We start from the raw sequence: 11,764 nt of genomic DNA on the forward strand, positions 1-11,764 counted from the left end.
AGTGTTAAGGCCGTATTTGCAGAACAACATTCCACTACTGTCGGTCCTAGTTATCGAATTATTCAGAGTCCTATGGTGACTTCTCCTGTGTCTTCTGCTATGGTGATTTCTCCTTTGCTAGAAGTAGTGGTAAGTACGGGAGACGACACTTATATAGGGAATGATGACTGGGGAGTCAGTGGAATAAATTCTGATAATCTAGGCTTTGAGTTAGATGAAAGCAGAGATGAAGACTATTGGATGGATGAGGACAGTAGCAGTAATGATGATGATGGTGAAGATGAGAATGATGATGAAGATGTTCAGGCTAATATTAATATGGGAGAACCTCAACCTCGTTTGCACGAACCCTCATAATTTTTTAACGATATAAATTTAGATGATGGTGGTTATGTTAGTTGCCAATTACAGCTTGTGTTCAAATGACATTTTATCATCTTGTGAAATACTTCAATACGAGGCATGCCCAAGTCTTGAGATATGTAGAAGAAAATCCAAATAATCTTTTTACTCCTCATATTGCAATTAAGATTGCTGAAGATCAAGTTAAAGCTAACTAGTACTGAGTAACAGCATTCAACCTTCAAAGAGATATATATGAAGTGCTTACGAGGAGAGCAAGCGCAAGGTTACGAGGTGAAAATTTTTTTTATATTGTTACTTTAGCTGAAAGAAAATATTTTTGTGGAAAGTGGAGCATGTACAAATATCCATATTCACACGTTTTAGTTGTGTGTCAAGAAATTACTGTACATTTTAGTAGTTTTGTGGATGATGCATATACAATTACAGCATATATGAATGTTTGGAGTGGTGACTTTAATCCATTACCACATGAAGATTATTGGATGCATACACGTATGTTCAAATATATTCCTGATCATCATCATTTGAGACCCAAACAGAAAGGTAAATCAAAGTCAACAAGACTACGAAATGAGATGGATGATAGGCAAATAAGAAGTAAGAACCACTGTGGTATTTGTAAGGAACAGGGTCATGACCGTCGCCGCTGTCCTAGGATACTTCAACACACTTCAACTTCAAGCAGTGGAAGAAATTAAAGGCTCCGAAGATATATTTTCATCATTGTTTTATGTATTTCTGTGAGATTGTATTTGAATATACGTGTTTAATATCCTGAGATGAACTGAATTTTGTGTTTAAGTTGTATTGTGTGACAATATTGTATTTAAAATATATTTCTCAAAAAATGAATAGCTATCATATTTTTTATTTTTTAATACACTTATGATAATATCATTATTTTAGATTTATTAGCGTATTATGGCTTACGATCTGCGGTATCCCAATCATCGAGATAGCAGTATTCTTACATTGCAGGAGTACCATCGATCACAGACTATTTAAAATGGTGGCGTAAGCATTCCAATCCTATTTACTATTTAATTTTTTTTGAAAAGTCATATACATTATCTAATTATTATATTTTATTACAGGAGCCCAGATATCTTCATCTATGACGATCGATGCTGACTTCTGGAGGACAGAGGACATCCCACATAGAGTGCTGGATTATTTATAATATCTTGAATTTTATGGAGTATATCGGATTAGTCGTATACAGATGGACGTTGGTCTTATTACTGCTTTGCTTGAGAGATGGCGTCCAGAGACACACATTTCATCTTTCATTTGGTGAGGCGACCATCACTTTACAGGATGTCAGCATCCTTATTGGACTACCAGTTGATGGCGATCCAGTTACCGGAGTTGATCCCACGCTTATCATTCCAGAGTGGCAGGCTTTGTGCTTGCGATTGCTAGGGTTTGAGCCCGACGCACACTTTTTTGATCATTCACGACTCAGGATTGAGTATTTGGATGATCGTTATCGATATTTTCATATTGCGGATGATGCACTAAAAGAGATGGTGCAGCAGTATGTTAGGGGTTAGGTGCTGCGGTTGTTAGGTGGTGTCTTGTTATCCGATATTTCATCGAATAAGATGAAGTTGATATTTTTACCATTATTAGAGGATTTAGACTTCGCTCGTAGACTCAGTTGGGGCAGTGCAGTACTAGCTTGTCTGTACAGAGCTATGTGTCGGGGTTCTTATGCTGATCAGAGCAAGATTGATGGTTATCTTGTATTATTACAGGTATGTGAATTAAATTTTTTTATTTTTAATATTCAATTATATTTTAAACATTGGGTATATCATATATGATTTTTTAAAATTTACATATTTGGGTATTGGAGCATATGCCGACTATCAGTCCATTATGACGACAGTTGCTCAAGATGCCATCAGAGCAGATGATCCTGATGTTCCATTCAGACTGGACGGACCATTGGGATATAGGTATAAAAATATTATTTTTTTATTTGAAACTTACTGTTTTAAATTCGATAAAATTTATTTAACATAAATAGATTATGAAACAGATGGAACGTTGCATTCAACGTTCATCACGTATCGACGAGAGTGGTACGGGTTTATAGGCGCCAATTGGATACATTAGTTGATACATATAGATGGATAAATTTTAAATTTTTTATAAATATCATTTTACAGTATTCATAATCTATTAAAATTTTAGCTTACTAATTTTTTTTTTATTTTAACTCTATTAGTTTTTGTAGGAGCCATATACAGATGAGATATTGACTATATTGCCGTAGATGTGTACAGTTGGACATGACATATGGACTGCTAGGGTGCCACTTATTTATTTTGATGTGGTAAAGTGGCATCTTTTCGATCGTGTCCTGTGACAGTTTGGTCAGATTCAGGACATTCCAGAGCAGTTTGATATCAGCCAGAGACTTCATCGTATTGATCAACGAGGGAGAGCTCATATTGACTGGCATATCAGACATGCAGAGTACATCGATATTTGGGATGCACGTCGAGATCACATTGTTCATGATGATCCTATTTTGAGAGGTCGTTCATATACCGATGACTACATGGCTTGATTTTTTAGCATTACAGTGTGAGTCATTGGACAGCCTCGGTATGCAGTTTCCGGATACGAGGGCGAAAGTTCTGCTGTGCATTTTTTGGTAAGACTACGAAATTAGTTTATATTGTTTGTGTTATATTTTTATTTTATATTTTACAGTATATTGACTATTTTATTTTTATTTTGTACACTGATTCTATGTCGGATCTTGTGTTGGACGCTCGTCGTGCTTTATCTACGACTGATGAGGATAAACGGATTCGGATACTGTGTGAGATAGAGAGAATAAGTTCTGAAATATTGGTGGCGATTAGTGTTGATCCATATAGCTGTGCGTCTTGGTATTGAGCAGCTGATGCATCAGATATGAGATATACGCCGTCACCATATGTTCCACCCACCGCCTTTTGATCCACATATGGCAGTACCTTCTTCTTCCTATATCCTTCAGATAACATCATCGGGTACCAGTTGGCCACATGAGTATGATACTTTCTTTTCAGGCCTATCCGTGTATCCAGATGAGAGGGTTGAGCGGATCGCTCAGTCCGTAGATTATTTGACAGCATCAGTTATTTCTGAGCAGCATGACCAGCAGACCTCCTCTACTGATATAGGGGGAGCCATCACAGCAGGAGCAGCCATTGAGGACCTTCCTGAGAAGGTCCAAGCGACCACGGGTACCACGACGTCCTTGTGAGACTTAGTCTTTTTTAGATTTGTGCTTAGTATTTTTTAAACTTTTATTGTACTATTTTTTGTACGCTTGATATTTTTATTCTATTTAATATTATTAATTATTAATTTTATTTTATATTATTTAATTTTAAGTGATCGGATATTATATTTTGTAGATATGGATACACATACTCTAATGTGTCTCAGAACATTAGGAGAGAAAAAGTTATGCTAAATAGGCTATAAAAATTATAATGTAAATAATAATAATATATCGGATAATTTAATTATAAGATGAATCAGACCGCACTGGTATATCTTGATCTGGTACACGCACGAACAGCTACGTACTGTGCAGTATGGAAAAAAAATTAATTAATTTGAAATAAAAAAATAATTTGAAATGATATTTTTTATTTGAATTAAAATTAAAATTTTTATTTTTTTAAATTTAAAATTATAATTTTTATTTTTTTCTCATTTTTTTTCATTTTTTTATGATATTTTTTATTTTTTAATTTTTAAGATTTTTTTGGGTTATTTTTTTAAATAAATTAATTTTACATGGGAAAAATAATTTGAATTTATATTTTTTATTTGAATTAATATTTAAATTTTTATTTTTTTATTTTTTCTCATTTTTTACTTCTTTATTTAAAATATTTTTTAAAAAAATAATTTGAAATGTAGAAAGTAATTTGAAATGATATTTTTTATTTTAATTAAAATTAAAAATTTTAGTTATTTTAAATTAAAAATTATAATTTTTATTTTTTTCTCATTTTTTTAATATTTTACTTTTTAATATACTTTTTTTAAATTTTTTATTTTTTTGACATATTTTTTAAAAAAAAATTAATTTAAAATGGGGAAAGTAATTTGAAATGATGGTTTTTATTTGAATTAAAATTATTTTTTTTAAATTTAAAATTATAATTTTTATTTTTTCTCATTTTTTCTTTTTTATGATATTTTTTCTTTTTTTATTTTTTTAATATTTTTTAAGATATTTTTTTAAAAAAATTAATTTTAAATGGACAAAATAATTTAAATTTATCTTTTTTATTTGAATTAAAATTAGAATTTTTATTCTTTAAAATTCATTCAAAATTATAATTTTTATTTTTTTTTCATTTTTTTCTTCTTTTATGATATTTTTTAAAAAAAATTAATTTGAAAAGGAGATTGTAATTTGAAATGATGATTTTTATTTGAATTAAAATTAAAATTTTTATTTTCTTAAAATTTAGAATTATAATTTCTGTTTCTGTTCAATTTTTTTATGGTATTTTTAATCTTTTTTACACCAATTTTTTTCAGATATTTTTTTAAAAAGATAATTTGAAATGGGGATACTAATTTTAAATGATAATTTTTTATTTTTATCAAAATTTAAAATTTTTTTTTATAAATTTAAAATTTTTATTTTTATTTTTTTTATTTTTTATCATTTTTTGGGAGAAAAATTAAAATCGTCAAATAATATGGCATTTTAAAAAAATATCATATTATTTGGTATTTATTATTATTATTTTTTTGGCGTCGTCTACGTGGAAAATGGGGGTGACGTGGCGATGATAAAATGCCATTCAAAATGACGTCTTATCATTTTTATATCAATATGATAAATAAGTTAAAAATTAAGTTATTTATGCAAATAAATTTTTTTTTTAACATTAATTAGGAAAAGCACTCTGACCCATCCAATCTTTTTCATGGCCTGGTGGATTTTTGTTACCCATTCTTGTTTCGTTTGGTTAAAGTTGATTTCCTCAACCATCAAACTTCAATCAAAGGTTGGGAGGGAGAGATTTATCGAAGAAGTTGACCTTAGATTCCATTCGAACATAACTGGCCTGCTTCAGTCAAGATGCCATCAATGCTAGCAAATTTGAACAAAATTGTCCATAGATGGAGAAGAAGATAGGCTTATTGACTGATCATATCTGTTCGAGTTGCTTATTGTTGGTGTGTCATGTTTTCGAAGATTAGGATAGGAGAAAAACCAGCCAAAAAATAAGCAACCTCAGAGTTTGTGTCCAAGTTTTTGGAATTGATGCTCTGATTTTATATCTTTGGTAAATATATATGTAACTAAAATTCAATGCCTGTCGATACTTTCTATCCTAAACAAGAGCCAGTTTAATTTATTTGTCATTAGCTATGTCACCAATAAATCCATCCTTCATGTGGCCTTCATTTTGTTTTCATGGCATGTTAAACAAGCACTGATTGTGAGAGTTTTACTGATATCATCATCTGATTGTGGCTTTGACCTCTGAAGATAGGAAAAAAAATTTAAAAAGAGAGAGCCGTTCCTCAATGTGGCGTTGATACAGTACATATATAGAAGCTAGGCTAGCAGCATTCATACATATAGAAGCTAGACTAGTTGAGGACACATAATTAGAGTACGGTGTACTTTTTTATAGAGCATCCTGTTCCCCAACCACAGAGCTATTTTGCATCTAAGGCACCCTATTATAGTGCTTGTCTATTTTGCCCCAGTTTAAACATGGATGGACTTAAATCATGATTTCTGCTATGTTCATAAAATATATTGACAGGCCTCACTGTTCTGGTCCTTAAACATGCACTGATGGCTGGAAAACAATTGATAGTGGATGATGATACATTAAGTTGACATATTTAAACATGGACACTTTGAGGTAATATCCCAAGGTAGGGGATTGGATTGCAGGTGATGACCGGAAAATAAGTTTTATCATTTTGCTGACAGCTTAATTGGCAATTCCTACTGAGTTAATCCCTTGATATCTGCAAGCTAGTGTGGGGGCTGATTCATAAAAGCATTAGTTGGTGATTAATCGCCTCAACCACCATGAAATATTTCTTCTTCCCACCTTCTTAAGTAAACATTTGAATACCTGACTGTGCACCGATATTTCTATTTATGCTTAATCGAAGGTCTCCTGATCATATTACGATTACAATGTAAATGAGTGAAGATACAAGCATCAAATTACTAGAGTATTCATTTTTTCACCAATAATAGACATGCAAACAACAATTAGGAAAAGAAATATACGAAGATATAATTGGTTATAGGAGTCCTACTAAGAAACTCTAATGGTGTGACCTCGCATTGATCACCTACTTGCCCTTTTACACTCGAAATGCAGCTTTGTTTTGAGAAGATGATGTAGTTGCTACCCCAAAAACCAAAGGAGAGATTGCAGAGATTATACTAATTAAGAAATGCCGACATCGAAGCCCTCATATCTTACCCAATTTACAAGTATTTGAGGGATGGTATGATCCTATCAATCAAAACTTTTGGTAAATATTTTATAAATATATATTTTTTGAGTGTATATACTTTTTTAGTCATCTTCTCAGTGAATCCACATAGTACATGTTGGTGGAAATGGGAACTCGAATTTTTCGTTTTTCGCTGGTGGATATGTGATGTGGACTTCAATGTGACTGTGTGGAGACAGCTGCATGGCAAAAAAGAATTTATTTAAAATAAGACCCACAGATTTACAAGCTTAGACAATAGAGATACATTAATATAGCTCATTTGGTGCAGCAAGAGAAACCCATTTCGAATTTATTTGAGGCCTTGGGATATGAGCTCGATTCCATTGTATAATCACAAAAAAGGAAGCACATCATGAGTCATGACACTGAACAGAAGAGTCTAATTCTGAACACATAACCTGAAGCCATCAGTCTGCACCTCCCATTGCTTCCATGTCCTTTGCTGCATCAAGGCATGTCACGTGCCAGAACATGTTAATGCTATTGCAGTATAGTTTCCCCCATTTATGGGCAACCCTCCACTTGGCGAAAGATGATATATGTGTTGATATTTCATGATTACAAGTTTTGACATTATCCATAAAAATGGTATATGGATGGTCATGCATGGGATTCTCGAATGCTACTACCATGCATCCAAGGCATAAAGTGGACACTTATGGCTCGTCTTCTCTCCTGTCAATCTAGGTTATCGTTTTGCCTCCAAGATTATTGCCATGATGGACATGCACCTTGCCGCAAGTATATATCCAGATGACATGAAAGTGATAAATGCATCTAATTAACCAGGTGCCAGAGATATGAATTCACATCAAAATCTTGTGGATGAAATGAGGGATAATAAGTCAGTTTAGAATTTTTAGCTTTTCAAAATATCTCAATGGAGGGGACAGTTGGATACTGTTGAGTCCCTAGAATCCAGATCTTGGTGAAAGTTTTCGTCACATTCTTTGAATGTATCTTTTACTTGGGAGCAGCTGGATGTACAAAGATCCGCAAACATTGTGTTTGAATCTGAAAACAGCTCTTTCTTGATGTGGACAATACATTCCATTTACGATGGCTAAGAATTGGAAAGATGTTGACACATACTTCATATCATGTGCAGGTCGTTTTTATTTACGATGTGTTTGCATATCTACAACTGGGTGCAGATCAATTCAAGTTATAGAAGGTGATATTTTCAGTGTTTGAATTGCTGCAATTGTTGACCATCATTTTGTAAGACTAATTGCATTTGGGAATCCTTTTTATAATATTTGTCTTGTGGCCAAATCTACCATAAGACAAACTACTGCAATTGTTTTAGAGAATATTTGCACTCTTTTTTGACCTTTTGATCGTCATTTACCTCTACTGCAAGTGTAAAAGAGAATTTGCTTTAAGAGATGCTAAGAGGAACCAGATTTGGACTCGACTGGCTTGCCGATTTCTAATTTCTACCACCTTGAAAGATCCAAATTATTTTGGATATGAGATATTTAACCATCCAACAATGTTTTTGTGAACTTTTGGAGTTAAAGTTGACTTGCTAATGATACATTTCAACTAGAGAAAGATGCATGTTGAACCAGTCAACTTTGGAGTCGAAAATGATGACTTTTGAGGAGCCATTGGTGCTCATGGATTCCAACAGGGTTGTGTATGGATGAAGCTGAAGACAGGTTTGTCACCTAACAGAAGTGCAACCCATGTGGCCTACTCACTATGCATCATTTTGACTGCAATGACTTACTGTACATGTATAGTGCGAGGAACTAAAATTTGATACCGAGGCACCAGAAATACATAGAAAAGGAGATCTAAATTTTTCACATTTTTACATTGACTAAGTCCAGTTCAAGATATGCCGTCGTCATCAAAAGCCATAGAGATTGAATCAAGTGGGTGGTGGACCACCAATTCTATGATTCCTTTACCACTCTATGGTCTCCCCACCGGTGGTCCAACCAAACTTACCAGATTGATGCTGGCTACATTCCACATTGCCAATGAACACAGAGTAGCAGCACAATAACATGGCTAGAAGGACCAAACACCACGCTGATATCCTTCTCCAAGGCTGCGTTTGGTTAGCCATTAAAAAAATATATTTTTTTATTTTTTAATTTTTAAAAAATAATATTCGATAACATCATAAAAAATTAAAAAAATTAAATAATTAAAATAATTATTTTATATGTAAAATAAAATTATTTTGCTTTCTAAAATTTACTTTTCTGTTTTTTTTTTTTTTTTGCTTCCCCACGTCTAGAACGCCAAACCAAAAAGTAAAGAGTCCGAACCCTTCTCCCTCGTCGAGCTCTTCACCTTCCAATCCCCTTCTCCATCCCTTCTCGAATCCTTCTATCTCGTCGGGCTCTTCATCTACCATTCCCAAATGTTGCTTTTTGCTTTATAGCAACATAGTTATCAACATATTTTTTTATTTTTTTTATTTTTATTCAATAACAAAAATAAAAAAAATAATTTTTTTTTAAAATTAAAAATCAAAAAATATAACCAAATGCATTTTAAGAGTACATTTGGTTAGTCATTAATTTTTTTTATTTTAAAAAAATAAAAATTAAAAAATAATATTTGATAACATCATGAAAAATAAAAAATAATAATTAAAATAATTATTTTATATGTAAAGTAAAAAAATTTTATTTTTTAAAACTTATTTATTTATTTTTTTTATTTTTTCATATCTAAAACGTAAAATTAAAAAAAAAGTAAAGAATCCAAATCCTTCTTCTTCGTCGAGCTTTTAACCTTCCCACTTTCTTCTCCCTTCCTTCTCAAATCTTTCTCTCTCATCGAACTCTTCATCTGTCATTCCCAAACGTTGCTTTTTGCTTTACAGTAACATAATTACTAAATATACTTTTTATTTTTTTTTATTTTTACTCAATAATAAAAATTAAAAAAAATAATAAATATTTTTTAAAAATTAATAATCAAAAAATAAAAAATATAACCAAAACGCACCTAGGTTGATGAAATGAAATTGAGGATAAAATCGTCATTATATTATGTTCAAAAAAATAGTAAATAATAATAGTAATATTTTTTTAAAAAAAAAAACCATGTGACGACGCACGAGAAGAGGTATATATAAATCCGAGGGGAGGGAGAGGGAAGCAACTGCAGTCTGCCGAGAAAGAGAGAGAGTTTAATACCACCCTCTCTTTATTCAAACCCATTTCTTTCGTGGATCGAAGAAATCGGCGAGGTATTAGGATCATTTTTTTTTCTTATGTTTTTCTTTCTTTTAATCCGAATCTTTCTGTTCTTGGAATGTAAGCTTTCATCAGTCTGGAATCATAAAAAATGGAGCATTTGGGGGTAGATCGATCGGATCGTTACCTCTTTGCTTGCGATTTACAAAAGCTTTAATTTATGTCTCTGGCTCCCGATCTCGCGATATATGTTCAACTTTTTTTCTCAGGGATTTTCCTTGTATTTTGGGGGATTCTTACAAGAGATTTCAGCCTTCGAATCCGATGCCGATCCCGAATCATGAGGTCCAGGAGGACCGAGGGAGGAAGCGGAAGCGGGGGAGCAGCGGCAGCGAGAGCACGCCCTCGCCGCCCCGACGGTGGCGGACCGACACCGAGCGCCGGATCTACTCCTCCAAGCTCCTCGAAGCTCTCCGGCGCCTCTGCCGCTCGTCGCCGGCCTCGCCGCCTCGGGCACGGGCCATCCGGGAGGCGGCCGACCGCACGCTGGCGGCCGCGGCGAGGGGCCGGACACGGTGGAGCCGTGCGGTCATCTCCGGCAGCCGCTTGCTCCGTCTCAAGGCCCGCCGGCGTCCATGGGTCACCGCCGCCTGCGGCCGGCAGAGGAAGTCTCCAGCGCTGGTGATGCCGGAGAGGAGGAGATCTTCGGCGCCGGACATCCAGCGTAGGACGAGAGTTCTGGGGCGGCTGGTTCCGGGATGCCGGAAAGTGTCGTTTCCGACGCTTCTAGCGGAGGCTTCGGATTATATCGCCGCTCTGCAGATGCAAGTCCGAGCCATGAGCGAGCTAGCCGACATGCTCTCCGGTTCCAGTCGATCGGCTCGGCTCGGCTCGGGGGAGCCGAGCTGAGCTGGCGGCGAACGGAGCTGTCTTGCTATTTCGTTTTATTATTTTTTATAATTATCTTAGTGTTTTTTTTTTTTTTTTTTTTTTTTCTGTTGTATTTTGCTGTATATTCCCTCCCTTTTTTTTTTGGCTTCCTAACTTTTTACTTTTGTTAGATTTCTCGTGGCCTAAGGGGCGGTCTGTCTTAAGTAAGACTTAAGACGAATGTAATTGGATATATTCGCGCATATATATTTTCCTAGAGACTAAAAAATTCAGTACGGAGAGTTACTTAGATCACGGATGATAATTTATTTACTTTGTTTTTAATATCCTACATCTGAATTCAAGTCTAATAACTTTCTTTTTCATTTTATTTTGTAAATATATCTCAAAGAGTGGGGATAAATTTTAAATGTTTGTTAAAAATAACATCTCTATAATATGTTGATGTACGATGGTTTGATGATCTTTGTTTTACTTTATTTTTTGTTTCGTAGTTACTTTTATTTGCTTATGTTTGCATGTTTCTTTGTGATGCATGCATCAAAGGCGGTAACCACCTTCATAGTTTACACAGCTAAACAAAGAACCTACATGGTGCTTTACCCAAAAAAAAAAAAAAAGAACCTACATGGTGAAAGGGAGATTGCAGTGTTCAATACTTTTTATGCCTGCTTCTCTACTACAGGATTTTCTGAGTTTAAATTGTCGATTTTATGAAGCAAAACTGGGTTCAGGCCATTTTCTTTAGTCTTTGCCGTGCATTGTCTCTAGTACTTGGTTTGTTTGGTTGAGCCATTTGTGTCCAATTCAATTCT

The 11,764-nt window shown here is 34.0% G+C and overlaps 1 protein-coding gene across 1 annotated transcript; it reads left to right on the forward strand.

The window, feature by feature from the left end:
• The first annotated feature begins 10,008 nt into the window (after nt 1–10,008).
• On the forward strand, nt 10,009–11,085 carry LOC105039954 (transcription factor bHLH148). Its single transcript, XM_010916287.3, has 2 exons — nt 10,009–10,111; nt 10,328–11,085. Exon 2 carries the CDS (start codon nt 10,383–10,385, stop codon nt 10,965–10,967), a length of 585 nt encoding a protein of 194 aa, XP_010914589.1. The 5' UTR covers nt 10,009–10,111; nt 10,328–10,382; the 3' UTR covers nt 10,968–11,085.
• Nucleotides 11,086–11,764: the final 679 nt, after the last annotated feature.

This window comes from Elaeis guineensis, chromosome 1 (genome assembly GCF_000442705.2).
Source record: "Elaeis guineensis isolate ETL-2024a chromosome 1, EG11, whole genome shotgun sequence".
In the NCBI taxonomy this organism is placed as follows: Eukaryota; Viridiplantae; Streptophyta; class Magnoliopsida; order Arecales; family Arecaceae; genus Elaeis; species Elaeis guineensis.